Source organism: Procambarus clarkii, chromosome 59 (assembly GCF_040958095.1).
Source record: "Procambarus clarkii isolate CNS0578487 chromosome 59, FALCON_Pclarkii_2.0, whole genome shotgun sequence".
Lineage (NCBI taxonomy): Eukaryota > Metazoa > Arthropoda > Malacostraca > Decapoda > Cambaridae > Procambarus > Procambarus clarkii.
Genome location: NC_091208.1, coordinates 21,471,315 through 21,485,541, shown reverse-complemented (window position 1 = coordinate 21,485,541; position 14,227 = coordinate 21,471,315). Strand labels below are relative to the sequence as shown.

Genomic DNA, 14,227 nt, shown 5'->3' with positions numbered 1-14,227 from the left:
AAGCTGACGCAAATCAATAGAGTTCAGGTCCTCACCATCCCACGCGGTTTCCATATTCTTTTGTCCTACCTTCTTTTGTTTTTATTTTGTGTCATTGAAATCTTTTAAAAGCTACATGTAACAAGTTTGGTGATTACAATGAAAGGTTAAAAGTTGTCAATCTCTTAAGAGGTCTCGAGCTTGCAGGCAGGAACCCAGGAAACAGCAGGTGTTGTATGAACATCAGGGGTCCACGGTTGTTCAACGTCCTACCAGCGAGCATCAGAAATATTACAGGAACAACCGTGGACATCTTCAAGAGGAAACTAGATTGTTTCCTTCAAGGAGTGCCGGACCAACCGGGCTGTGGTGGGTATGTGGGCCTGCGGGCCGCTCCAAGCAACAGCCTGGTGGAGCAAACTCTCACAAGTCAAGTCTGGCTCCAGGCCGGGCTTGGGGAGTAGAAGAACTCGCAGAACCCCATCAACCAGGTATCTACCAGGTTACTATCTGGATCGCCACACTCAGGTGCTGAAATAGGCAGCTCTTGGGTCTCTGGTTGTGTCAATGAACCTAGAACCATGAGGAAGATCATGCGTCAGGGACCAGGTACCTCAAGATGTCATGGGCACAAATGTGTACTGGTATTCCAGGGGCTTGTACTCTTTTTAGTTTACTTCTCCCACATGATTGGTCAACACTGAGGGATGTGTGTCACCCAGGATGAATGCTCACGGGTAGTCCCACACCAGCTCTCTACCGCTCCTCCAGGTGTTATTTTTATAACATCTGCACAAAGGACTGTCAGGGTTTTAGGCCAGAAAAAAAACGAAGCTCTCTCTCTGCTGGACACTAAGCCGAAGCAAGGCTCTCTTAATGATGTCATTAACTTCACCGAGTCTTACAAGCCAATCCTTGGAACGTCCACAGTGCAAAGCATGCAAACCAAATTGGTTAGCTTCTACCGTGTTACAAACACATTAGTACTCGGTGTGAATTGGGGCACCAAGGCAGAAGGCCATTGCAACACGGAAGGTCTCTGGAGCTAGATGTGTGCTTGTTGCAGACATAGGTACTGCTAAACCAAGTCCCCTCCATGTTAGGAGCAGTCATAGCTGTAAGGAGAGCTGCCTCGTGTTGTGACGTAGTAATGTGGAACATGGCCTCATATGTCTTCTCTACCACTGCGCCTTCCCAGCTGGATTGTGTATTTATTCTTGGGTCTGCTTTGGCTCCTGATAGCCAAAGCTATCATTTACTATAGATATATATGTAAGAGACAAGGCCAAGCAGATAGAGAGGGCGATACAGACAGGCACGGAGCAGCCATCGACGACTTGAGCACGTGAATCATAATAAATAAAATGCTGCAACGCTTTCAATTTTGCTTATTGCAAATTTTCTTGGTAATTTGTGTGTTAAGAGTTGAGCGAGGCAGTTACTGCTTCCTCGCCACCCCTCACCCCCACTCCCCCCTCACCCTAGACCACCCCCCCTCATCCCGACCCCTCTCCCCCCTCTCCCATGAAGAGGACTCTGGCCATTAGCTGCAGGCTCTCTGGATACTCACACCGGCAACACTTTCTAATTCTCTTTATCTCTGTTTTAAAATGCACAGCTAATGTCCAATAGGAATAGCACTGCAGTTCATATATGACTACTGCAACCTATGAGCTGCCATTCTACATCAGCTCATTCTTGTCCCACCCCTCAAAATATTTAATGTTTAAATACACCTTAATGTTAAGTTAGAGTCAGGTTAGGTATAGGTGAAGTTGAAGACAACTGTGTATCAGTCTTCACATACTTGACTGTAGATCTTGTTGTGAGAGAAAGGTTCAAGACTCTCGACTAGTATTGTACCCCATGGCTGCTGAGCAGGTCTGTGGCTGCTGAGCACTAAGAACTGGTAATCGCCCATATCCAGTTCAGAATGTATATCTGTGGCGACATAGGATGTATGGTTATACTAGCCGATGACAGTTTATACAACATGACTATATAATCATGGGGTGTCCAACCCCCCACAAGTTAGCTGTAAATGTGGCAGGCAGAAGTGAGGGTCTCGGCTGACCTGATCTCCGCCAACGGACTTAATAAACCCTTTCCTCCCTCTCCCTGCCACATCAGGTAAGCCTGGAGTTCACCCAAATACGTCTGTATGGTTGAAACTGCATTCTGATAGTGCTCTTATGGGCAGGTTTGAACGTGAGTGAAGTGAGGTGTGAGTTCGGCTGGTTTGCCCTCAGCTCTCCTCTGGTCATTCTTGTGGAAGCTGCCAGCAGGACAGGACGTACGGTCCCATGAGTCCTGTATTAGCACAGTTACCCCTCTACAACTTCAATAGCTCATCCCAGAGGCAACTGCCCGTTCATCGACTGCATCACATGAATGAATGTCGTGCGACTCTTTGAGTAAATAAATTGCATTTATTTTGCTAACGCTACTGACTCACAGTTGTGTGGTGATAAGTGCAACCCAGTGAGTGTGATCAATGTTTTGGCTGCTTGATGATGCAGCCATTCTGAGTGAACCATCCCACGGAGTGTCCGTTGATCACCGGGCACCTGTTTGTCAATATATGTCCAACACATGTCAGTGGTGTCTGACCACCACTGACACAGTTGATTAAGGCGCGTCTGGAAATACTCAAAGCCTAGGTTCGAACCCTCATTAAGGCTCCTGTGGAGTTGTTCATTTCATATATATCACGTTATCGTGACTTGTGTGTGTAAATGTCACTAGTTTAGTGCATGTAAATAACATCCCGAGCATTACTTTGAACTCTAAATTATCCCTTTACTTACGGCAGTGGTGTTAGGGATCTGTTATTGCTGGAGGGGATCATTATTGCCAGTGATAAGCTTGCCTTACATCACCTGGGAATCATCAAGAGACTGTACTTCGCGTAGAGTTGCCTATGGCACCTCTTAAAAGTAAGAGACATACATCACATTTCCATGTAAATATACATTTTCGTTTTGTTCAGATTTAGTAAATAAATTCGTATGTCAAGCACACTGTTTCAGGAACTACTTTCTCCCTCATATTGCAAACTTTTGCCGAATCATCCCACATACACATCTTCCGCATTATAACTAGAATCATGAAGTAAATGTATATATGCTGGTTAGCTTTGTAAATGTGTGGCCACGTCTGTGGTAGGAAACACAACTAACATCAGGTAAATTTGATGTTAGCGATGTGTGATCTCCCAGCTCCGCCCCTCACAGCTCACACACAAGCTGACAGTAGGCGTTGGTCACATGCTTCCCTCCACACAGACGGAACCTCTAATCTTTGATACAGAGTTGTTGATGTAACTTAATGTGCTACACACCGCTCGCTCTCTCTTTCCCCTCCTATCCCTTCCTCTCTCCCTTCCTCCTGGTGGCCACACACGCATCTGGTTCACTAATGGAGATACCTACTAATAGTCAAGGGAGGGAACGCTTCGAGAGGAGTCAGGTAGAAAATATGTTTTCATAAAAATGGTAAAAAAAAAGTCTCCATTTTGCTTTTTCATTCACTTCACCCAGGGAACCTTTGCTACAGGAAGGCCAAACTCGTCAGTTTCTTTTATATATTTTTAGATTGAGAGAGAGAGAGAGAGAGAGAGGTGATAGAGGTGAGTGTGTCAGAGTGTGAAGGACAAAATCAGCGGTGATACAGGCCTCCTGGGAGCATTACCCAGCACTCCACACACCCCATCACCCACCGGTACACACACACACACACACACACACACACACACACACCGGTACACACACACACACACACACACACACCCTATGATGGGCCCCCGCGGTGACGCGTGGCAGGGGGGCCCTCCGTCACCCCTCTCTCTCTCTCTCTCCACCCACACGGGCGGCTTAACACACACACCCAACATGTACCACTGGACAATAATCACCCGGGACCACCGCAGATGTACCGGGGCATTACACGTGTTCAGTGTGAGTGTTGGTCGCGGAGGTGAACTACGCTCCTCCAGGCACACTTGCCGTCTTTATTTTATCAATGATTTTCAAACTTACACCATTTTTATCCTTGAGTTGATTTAAGATGTCTACCGTTATATTTGTAATAATGTACTATTCTTAATGCCAGTTTTCATTGTTGTTTACCTCTCTAAGACCTCCCACGAGACACGCGTCTCCAGTGAGACACACGTCTCCAGTGAGACACGCGTCTCCAGTGAGACACACGTCTCCAGTGAGACACGCGTCTCCAGTGAGACACACGTCTCCAGTGAGACACACGTCTCCAGTGAGACACGCGTCTCCAGTGAGACACACGTCTCCAGTGAGACACGCGTCTCCAGTGAGACACACGTCTCCAGTGAGACACGCGTCTCCAGTGAGACACGCGTCTCCAGTGAGACACACGTCTCCAGTGAGACACGCGTCTCCAGTGAGACACACGTCTCCAGTGAGACACGCGTCTCCAGTGAGACACACGTCTCCAGTGAGACACGCGTCTCCAGTGAGACACGCGTCTCCAGTGAGACACACGTCTCCAGTGAGACACGCGTCTCCAGTGAGACACACGTCTCCAGTGAGACACGCGTCTCCAGTGAGACACACGTCTCCAGTGAGACACGCGTCTCCAGTGAGACACGCGTCTCCAGTGAGACACGCGTCTCCAGTGAGACACACGTCTCCAGTGAGACACGCGTCTCCAGTGAGACACACGTCTCCAGTGAGACACACGTCTCCAGTGAGACACGCGTCTCCAGTGAGACACGCGTCTCCAGTGAGACACGCGTCTCCAGTGAGACACGCGTCTCCAGTGAGACACGCGTCTCCAGTGAGACACGCGTCTCCAGTGAGACACACGTCTCCAGTGAGACACACGTCTCCAGTGAGACACACGTCTCCAGTGAGACACGCGTCTCCAGTGAGACACGCGTCTCCAGTGAGACACACGTCTCCAGTGAGACACGCGTCTCCAGTGAGACACACGTCTCCAGTGAGACACGCGTCTCCAGTGAGACACACGTCTCCAGTGAGACACGCGTCTCCAGTGAGACACGCGTCTCCAGTGAGACACGCGTCTCCAGTGAGACACACGTCTCCAGTGAGACACGCGTCTCCAGTGAGACACACGTCTCCAGTGAGACACACGTCTCCAGTGAGACACGCGTCTCCAGTGAGACACGCGTCTCCAGTGAGACACGCGTCTCCAGTGAGCCCTCAGAGATACACCCTCCCCCCTGAACTCTCGGATATATCAGCTCAAAGTGGTGCTCCTAAGGCGGTGAGGACGGGACCTTACGAGCTCCTGGAAATGTTAACTTCTCCACACAGGTAATGAGCCCATACCTGGCGTCCTCATAACTCCCTCGATCAACAGGTGTTCATATATCAAGCAGGTGGTGCACCCTACCTGGTGTTTACCGCGTGCTGGTTCTAGGGATTACCGTCCCCGCAACTCCGTCTTCCTAGTAGACTTCCTTCCAACCAGGCTTCCTAGTAGGTGTGCTCTATTCAATCAGGCTGTTAGACGTAGCTGCTCGCTGCATGAGAGGAATCACAGTTCGGTCGATCAGGTATCCTTTTGGAGGTGATTATCATGTTCTCTTTTGAACGAGGAGATGCCCGCCAATTAATTATTCTCCTTATGTGTAGAGGGAGAGTTGAACAGTCTCGGGCCGTTGATGTAGAGAGTTCTCTCTCAGCGTACCTACTGCACCTTTGCTTTGCAACGTGGATTATTGAACGGTAGGACAATTGGGTTCGTTCTCGACTCACAATCGGAAATACCGCGTTCGGATCTCTGTGTGACAGAAATGGTTGGGCGCGTTCACCGAACAGTAAATAGGTACACGGGAGTTGCTCAATTGTTGTAGAGTTGCATCCAGGAGAAGGTGTGTAGTTGGACCGTGGGTTGACCTGGGTACGAGCCTAACATATTCATACACAGGCGGCCTCTTCCTCGACAAAGCGAACGAATTCATTTTGCACTTCCTGCCATGCCTGCTGGTCTTATGTGGTGTTATTTTCATGAACAAATTGGGAACTAGTCCCTTTAATATTTTCCAAGTGTAAATTATTAGGTATCTCTCTCGCCTGCGCTCTAGAGAATAGGGATTTACAAATTTCAAGCGGGCCCAAAAATTTTGATGTTTTACCGAGAGGATTTGCCCACATTAAAGGATTTCTGCACGTTTTCCAGGGTCAGAAATTTCACCAACTTCGAATGGGGCTTTTATTATGCCCCATTCAAAGTTGGTGAAATTTGCAACAATTGTATTGCAACAACATATTGTTATGCAACAATATTCCACTCTAGAGAGCACTAGTGTCTATAAAAGTATGACTGAAATGATATCTCTTGTTTGAAAGGTTCTTGCTATCCGACCTGTGACTTTTCTTGCAGCTGCGACAGCTACTTAAGTGTATTCTTTAAACATAAAGTCTTCCGACGTGATTATTCCCTGATCTTTTGTATTACTTTTTCGTTCTATAGTGTGATTTACCTGCGGTTTACATGTGACTTCCGTTTTGGTATTTTCGTTTTTTTCCGTAGCGCAGGAGCTGGAACTTGTGTTCATTAAACATATTACTCTCTGTGGCCCATTGAAAGACCTGATTTACATCAGTTTGTAGACGACACTAACACAGCAAACCTCCAAAGAATAATAAAGTTTGTGTCCTTGTCTATGTCTGATATTAATAAAAAAAAAAGTACCTGAGAGTAAGCACAGTACCCCGAAGGATGGAGCTCTTTCAACTGTGACGAAAGACGAGCCACGATTGGCCCTCCAATCCTGACCCTTGCACCCTATACCCCCCCAATCAGGCTCGTCAACACACCAACTAACACGTGCCCCTTTTCTTCCCCTTGTGTGTCCGCACGCCGCAGGTGGGTGTTCGGGGACTTCCTGTGCAAGATGTACAACTTCGTCAACTACCTGAGCTACACGGCCTCCGTCATGATCCTGGTGGTGAACTGTGTCGAGCGTTACGTCGCCATCATGTGCCCCTTCAGAGCCAAGACTCTACTCAGTCACCGCAACCTGGTGGTAGGTCCTTGTTAGGTGCGTCTGGAGGGACGGAGGGAGGCAGGTCATGCCTGCAGGGAAGACACTATATAATCCACATGGAATAAGTTAGACGGTACAACATTTTGAATGTAAACATAGCAAGAAAAACTATAAAATGATCGAAAGGTGGAGTTATTAGTACACACACACACACAGTTGAAAGGCGGGACAAAAGAGCCAGAGCTCAACCCCCGCAAGCACAACCAGGTGAGCACACACACTACACCAGACAAAAAAGAGTCGAGTTAATTTGTGACGAGAAAGAGTGCTTTTGATGAACATATTTACTGATTACAATTTTCTTCACTCATTACTCGTGTCCGCTGAATTATGTACTTTATTTTCTTTGTGAATTTTCATCTCGTTTGGTTACTTTAATTAAACGGATATATGTGTGTGTGTGTGTGTGTGTGTGTGTGTGTGTGTGTGTGTGTGTGTGGGGGGGGGGGGTGTACTTACCTAGTTGTACTTGCGGGGGTTGAGCTCTGGCTCTTTGGTCCCGCCTCTCAACGGTCAATCAACTGAGATACAAGTGCCTGAGTCTACTGGGCTCTATCATATCTACACTTAAAGCTGTGTATGTGTGTGCGTGTGCGTGTGTGTGTGTGTGTGTGTGTAACACCCATCAGTGCTGCCCCACTACACTGCTCCAGTCATCCTGACTCCATGCCTCCCCTGCTAGCTCAGGCAGCGTAACACAACTCTCTTTTCCTGCACACTATATTCTTTATCCGCTGTGTGTGTGTGTCTTGTCTGACGCTTGACGTGTTGGTGACGAGCTCGTCGCGTTCACGGTCTCTCGCACGTCATGGTTGACGTCCTTGTTGGTTGGTCATCTGGTGCTGCCACACCTGCAGCTGCTACAACTGGTGCTTTCCTACCCTACACCACCTACAATCGACTTGAGAATGGTCCAGGACGGACCGAAACGTCGTCGTCCCTTCACCTTCTAGTGTGTGGTCTGGTCTACTTACTTTAGCCACGTTATTGTGACTTATCGCCTGCCTACACTACCTTCCCTACCCTATGCCACCTTCCCTACCCTACACCACGTTTCCTCCCTTATGCCACCTCCCCTTCCCTACGCGTTGCGTTGGGAAGGGGAGGGAAGGGGGGGGGTGCAGGCACGGTTGGGTTTGTCCTAGACTCGCGAAGGAATCTGGAATTCCAGTTCGAATCCCGGGCGGGACACAAATGGCCGTACGCGTTTCCTATCACTTAATACATCTGTTTACCTAACAGTAAATAGGTACCCAGGAGTTAGTCGGCTTGTTGTGGGGTTGCATCCTGGGGAGGGTCAAGTTCCACCCTGGGGGGGAGGGGGGGCTCGATATAAGCCTAACATTTATATATGTATATACACTGGCTGCCAGTCCCCGACACAACTGTTATTAGATGTAAGCGTTAAGTGTTGTGATGTGTTACAGGTGTCGCTGGTGGTGGTGTGGGCTGGCAGCGGCGTCTACTGCTGCCCGCGACTCCTCTACTTCCGCGCCGCGACACACGAGCTGCCTGGCGCACGATACACCGAGGTCATCTGCCTGGCGGACCGCGAGCTGTACGACTCCCGCACCTTCGACACCATCAACTTCGTGCTGCTGTACGTCATGCCGCTCTCCGTCATGTCGCTCCTCTACTGGCGCATCGGCCGCTACCTCTGGATTAACGGCAGACAGGTCGAGGAGGCTCGCGGCAGGAACTCCCCCCATGACGCCCCCTGCAGGAGCACCCCCCATGATGCTGCCCCCTGCAGCATGCCCCCGCACGACCCCCCCTGCTGCATCTCCGCCCTCAAGGACGACATGGTTAAGGCGCAGCAGCAAAGCGGTGGCGGCGGCTCCAGCAGCTCCCACGGCTGCTACTCCGCCATGGGGCGCAGACGGTGGCGCCACACCCCCGACATGCCCATCGGCCCCTACCACACGGAGCGCCTCTTGCGCACCTGGAGGAAGGTGGTGAAGCTCCTGGTGGCGGTAGTGCTGTGCTTCGCGCTGTGTAACCTGCCGTTCCACCTGCGGAAGATGCTCACCTACTACCACCCGGGCTACGACGCCACCACCGACGCCGCGCTGCTCTTCACGCCGCTCTCAAACCTCCTCATGTACCTCAACTCCGCCCTCAACCCCATCGTCTACTCCTTCATGTCGCACAACTTCCGCGCGTGCGTGAGGGACGTGCTCACCCGCTACACCCGCAGGGGCCGCCGGCGACACCCGTCTGGGCCGCTCTTTGCCCCGCCCCACGCCCACACGCCCGTCTCACGCCACGCCCACGTCATCCCGCCACAACCCAACACGCCCATAAACCCACAACACCACACCACCCACACACCCCCACACTCGGCTCACAATACACCTCGGGCACCCCACAACCCACACCACACGCCCCCATAGTCACTCCTACCGGGTCCTCCACACACTGCTGCACCATAGAGGACCTGAATTTACCTGAGAGCCACTAATTCTAGTGGCCTCCACGAGGACAGGAAGCCGGCGACTTGTCGAAGGTCCCCGGCCCCCCTCCTGTTTATATTTAGTGTACAACTGCGCAGGTGTTGTTTACAAGACCTTGCTAAAGCTTCTCTCTCCCTCAATAACAGTCTATGTTTATATAAGGCGGACCACTGAACACAAGGGTCACTCTTCCTTACCGTGTGCTGGCTCCGAGGATCATGTTCCCGCGGCCCGGTCTCTGACCACGCCTCCTCAAGGAAGACGAGGATGGAAGAACAAGGGAAAAGTAGAAGTGAGAACGGCTCATAGCGAGTGAAAGGCAGAGATGGAAGGAGGAAAGATAGTATGATTATTCCAACACTGATTTACACAGAATTAATAACAATAATATCACAATTACCTTTACAAACTATTATATATATATATATATATATATATATATATATATATATATATATATATATATATATATATATATATATATATATATATATATATACACACAAAATAAATAACGCATCAATTAAGTTTGATTCCAAATGAGCTTTATGACTGCGTGACACACAGCCAGCCTCAACAGGCAGGACTATCAATGGTTACTACATCTCGTACGGTTGTACTGATACTCCATATTGCTCAAAACACTTAACCAATCCATACAAACATTGTCCTGGTAATACATATTATGGAACACGGAAAAAGGCTCCTGAGGGATACAGCTTACATAGTCTTATGTTTACTACAGAATCTCACAAGACAGTTCTGACCACTTCATCAGCTGGGTCTGTTTGTTTACCCCCATCAGCTGGGTGTGTTTGTTTACCCCAATCAGCTGGGTGTGTTTACCCCCATCAGCTGGGTGGGTTTGTTTACCACCATCAGCTGGGTGGGTTTGTTTACCCCCATCAGCTGGGTGGGTTTGTTTACCCCCCCCCCCCCATCAACTAGGTGGGCTCGTTGACCCCAACAGCTGGGCGGGATTGATAGATCTACAAGCTGGTAATGTGTGTTTACCTTATCAGCTGATCGTGTATCTCAGCTGATGGCATTTGTTTATCCCATCAGCTGACGTGTACCATCTTGGTGAACACCACACAACGTCACCTGTCACGGTCTTGTGTTTGGTGAAGATAATAAAGGTGTCCTTGTTACTCCACAACTTCCTGACCTGTTGACCACTCTAGACGATTTAGAAGATACGAAAAAAAGTAAATGTTTTCAAGTGTTCTTTAACGTATACAACATGAACTTTTAATACATTCAAATGTTTTCAATGATTGTAATTAATACCAAGTGATCTGTAATGTATTATTGTGACCACGGGGATTTGCATATCACTGCGTCGATTTGTAGTTCTCTATAACATGATCAAATTACAAATATCAAAAGGAACAAGTCGCTCAAATGTTGTATCAATAAAGATATATTTATAAAGTTAGTATTATATTATTCCTTTATTTCATACTAGGTGAGGTACCTGGCTTTGTCTAGGTGTCTCCCCCCTCTCCCTTCCTCTCCGCCATGCCCCCCCCCTCTCCCTTCCTCTCCACCATGCCCCCCTCCCTCTCTCTCATTCCCTCAGATATCCTAATATTACAGACAGCTGAAAAGCTGCTATAACTGGGGAGAAAATTGTAGCATATTTGCGTGTCAAATTGAGCCTGGTGCTCTCTGACACTAAGTGACCATCGTGGTACACACGGTGATGTGCATCGCTCCACGTCCTCTCTAATCCTCAAAGTGCCTCGGTATATCAACATTGCCTTGCCATCTATCGTCCGACGATACCTTGCAACTGGTCGTACGACTGGCAGTACAGTGCGACTACGGCTCGTTGCCAGTGAAAACTTGTCGTACAGTAGAGGTGAGCTAAGGAGAGAGAAGTGATCGCTTGATGCACGTTGGTCTCTCTCTCTCTCTCTCTCTCTTGTCTATATGTTCCTTACTGGCAGCTTTATGTTCATTGTTGTGTGTGTGCTCTCACTCTAGCCTCTCTCACGCTCACTCTCTAGCCTCTCACTCGCTCACTCTCTCTAGCCTCTCACTCGCTCACTCTCTCTAGCCTCTCACTCGCTCACTCTCTCTAGCCTCTCACTCGCTCACTCTCTCTAGCCTCTCACTCGCTCACTCTCTCTAGCCTCTCACTCGCTCACTCTCTCTAGCCTCTTACTCTAACCTCTCACTCTCACTCCACTAGCTCAAAACGAAATTCATTTTCACGTTTGACCAGCTTTGATGTCTTTACAGGGTCTCTGGAGGCCATTGGGTTCCCACTCTCCCCTACGTCCTATCCTGCTCCCTCTCCCTCCCTCCTTTACTCTCTCTCACCTCAGTCTGTCTCTTTCATCTTTCACACGACGTTTACATGTGATGGGAGAGAGATGGGCAGGTGACGGGAAAGACGAAAGGAACTATCAAGAGAAAGCGCCAAGCCAGAACGACTATGTAGCACTGGGAAGGAATCAGGATAAGGATTTAGGATGGGACGGTGGAGGGGGGAGGGGGGGAATGGTGGCCAAGTGGCCACTTGGACGGTCGGGGGATTGAACGCCGACCTGCATGATTAATAATTCCTTCGTCGTTGTCAAACCGAGCGATCGATCTCCAGCCCTAACTTGGGCCACTTCTCAAGACTCTACACCATTATGGCATCAGCTTACTATGGACATTCCTTATTGGGCCTCCCGAGCCCTACACCCTGACCCTACATCTTGTACCATACCCTGGCCCACATGCCCCCAAACACGGCCCCACACCCTGGCCCAGACCCTGGCCCCAAACACGGCCCCACACCCTGGCCCAGACCCTGGCCCCAAACACGGCCCCACACCCTGGCTCACGCCTACGGCAACTTCCGACATGTAAAGTTACGGGTGAAGTAAAGCAAGTTAAGGTGGGTTAATGAACTACTTCTCAGTATTCTCAAACAATGAAATTTTCACCCAACGCCTCAGCGTGCGCACTTACGCTTACTCGTACACGTACTCACCCAGAGTACGGGTGAGTACATCTTTGTGTGTACATTTGGGTGAGTACATCTGGGTGAGTACTCATTACATGTTTTATCAACTACTAGTCACACAATGTTCCTTGTCCATTCCTGACGCCCTGTTCTTCCCCGATTCTACACTTATGACTCCCTTAGACAATCAGAATACACAAACAGGCAATGTTCAAAATGTGAGACGGTAGGACCAGTGGACACAGGTGGAAGCTGGAGACACACACACACTCTAGGGGAAAGGTTCTTCATTTCAAAGTCTTAAGTATCAATAGAACGGGAGACAAAAGTAGATCGTTGAGGTAAATTCAATAAGCAGCTTCAAAAGGAAATATGACGAGAATCATGAGAAATGAAGATCAGTGTCCTGACCAGGTTGGGGCTAGGGAGCTATTGCCCGACTAAGCACAATTAGGTAAGCTTACCCCACACCCTTAAGGACTAAGTGGTTGTTAAAGTACGGATGAGCTGGCTCCGGTTCAGACGAGCGTCCATTAACGTCGCAATACTCCTCGATAACAAGCCAGTAAGGGAGGGACTGAGGCAACAGGCTTAATACTGCCATGCTTCGCCACCACTAGTGAGCAATTATCCACCCTCTGGCTCACCTATTTTTGCACGCCACCCCTTCTCTCCTCCCTCCCCCCCCCCCTTCACACAACCACAACCACCACCGGTGCACCTACAACACCCGCGCACCGCCCCCACTTCTCACCCACCCCCACCACCACCTGTGCACCACTCACCACCACCTGTGCACCACTCACCACCACCTGTGCACCACCCACCACCACCTGTGCACCACTCACCACCACCTGTGCACCACTCACCACCACCTGTGCACCACTCACCACCACCTGTGCACCACCCACCACCACCTGTGCACCACTCACCACCACCTGTGCACCACCCACCACCACCTGTGCACCACTCACCACCACCTGTGCACCACCCACCACCACCTGTGCACCACTCACCACCACCTGTGCACCACTCACCACCACCTGTGCACCACCCACCACCACCTGTGCACCACTCACCACCACCTGTGCACCACTCACCACCACCTGTGCACCACTCACCACCACCTGTGCACCACCCACCACCACCTGTGCACCACCCACCACCACCTGTGCACCATCACCGCTGCTCCATCTTCCACCTGAAGAGCTGAAGTGAGGTTGAGCGGAAGAGACGAGGGGAGACCATTCCAGTGGACGACCTCTCGAACGACCCTCTTCCCCTGGAGTGTGGAGAAGCAAGCGAGGGTTGTATGGGTTGAGGGTTGGAACACACACCTCAGGTCTTGGTCCTCGAGGGCAGGCCAGCTCTCACCCTCTGTTGTGTATGGCCCTTTGTGTATCTCATTCACCGCATATCTATCTGTGTCTGTCTCCAATCCATCTCGGTAATGGGTTCTTACTCCCACTCTCATACAAACAGCAAGAGTTTTCACACACTGTGTCACTTGAGCCTTAGATATTTACATGTTTATTTATGTGCTCATTTAAATGTTCTTGCATAGTTGGGCTCCAACTCCTGAGTCCCGCCTTACCAGCTGTTAGCCATCTAATGCAGCAACTTCTGCTTCACCTGATTCTCGTTATATTTTGTTGATACACTGCTAATCCCTATATATGGTCTTACACCTGAAGTTACCATCCTTGTTATCTTGTTCTGCCCTGCCTGAACATGTTCCCTTTTGAACAATATCCCTGCATTCTTTTACAATCATTGTGTGTTATG

At 49.5% G+C, this 14,227-nt stretch overlaps 2 protein-coding genes across 4 annotated transcripts in view; one reads left to right on the top strand and one right to left on the bottom strand.

Moving 5' to 3' along the window:
- LOC123752243 (trissin receptor) overlaps nt 1–10,914 on the top strand; it is a 72,446-nt gene extending 61,532 nt beyond the window's left edge. For all 3 annotated transcript variants that reach the window (XM_069306955.1, XM_069306957.1, XM_069306956.1), the window contains 2 exons: nt 6,847–7,006; nt 8,455–10,914. In XM_069306955.1, coding sequence (XP_069163056.1) covers nt 6,847–7,006; nt 8,455–9,420 — 1,126 coding nt within the window. In that variant the 3' untranslated portion in view covers nt 9,421–10,914. The remainder of the gene's footprint in view (nt 1–6,846; nt 7,007–8,454) is intronic.
- The window catches only part of LOC123768196 (threonine synthase-like 2), a 96,964-nt gene that overhangs the window by 77,443 nt on the left and 5,294 nt on the right, over nt 1–14,227 (bottom strand). The window lies entirely within an intron of this gene.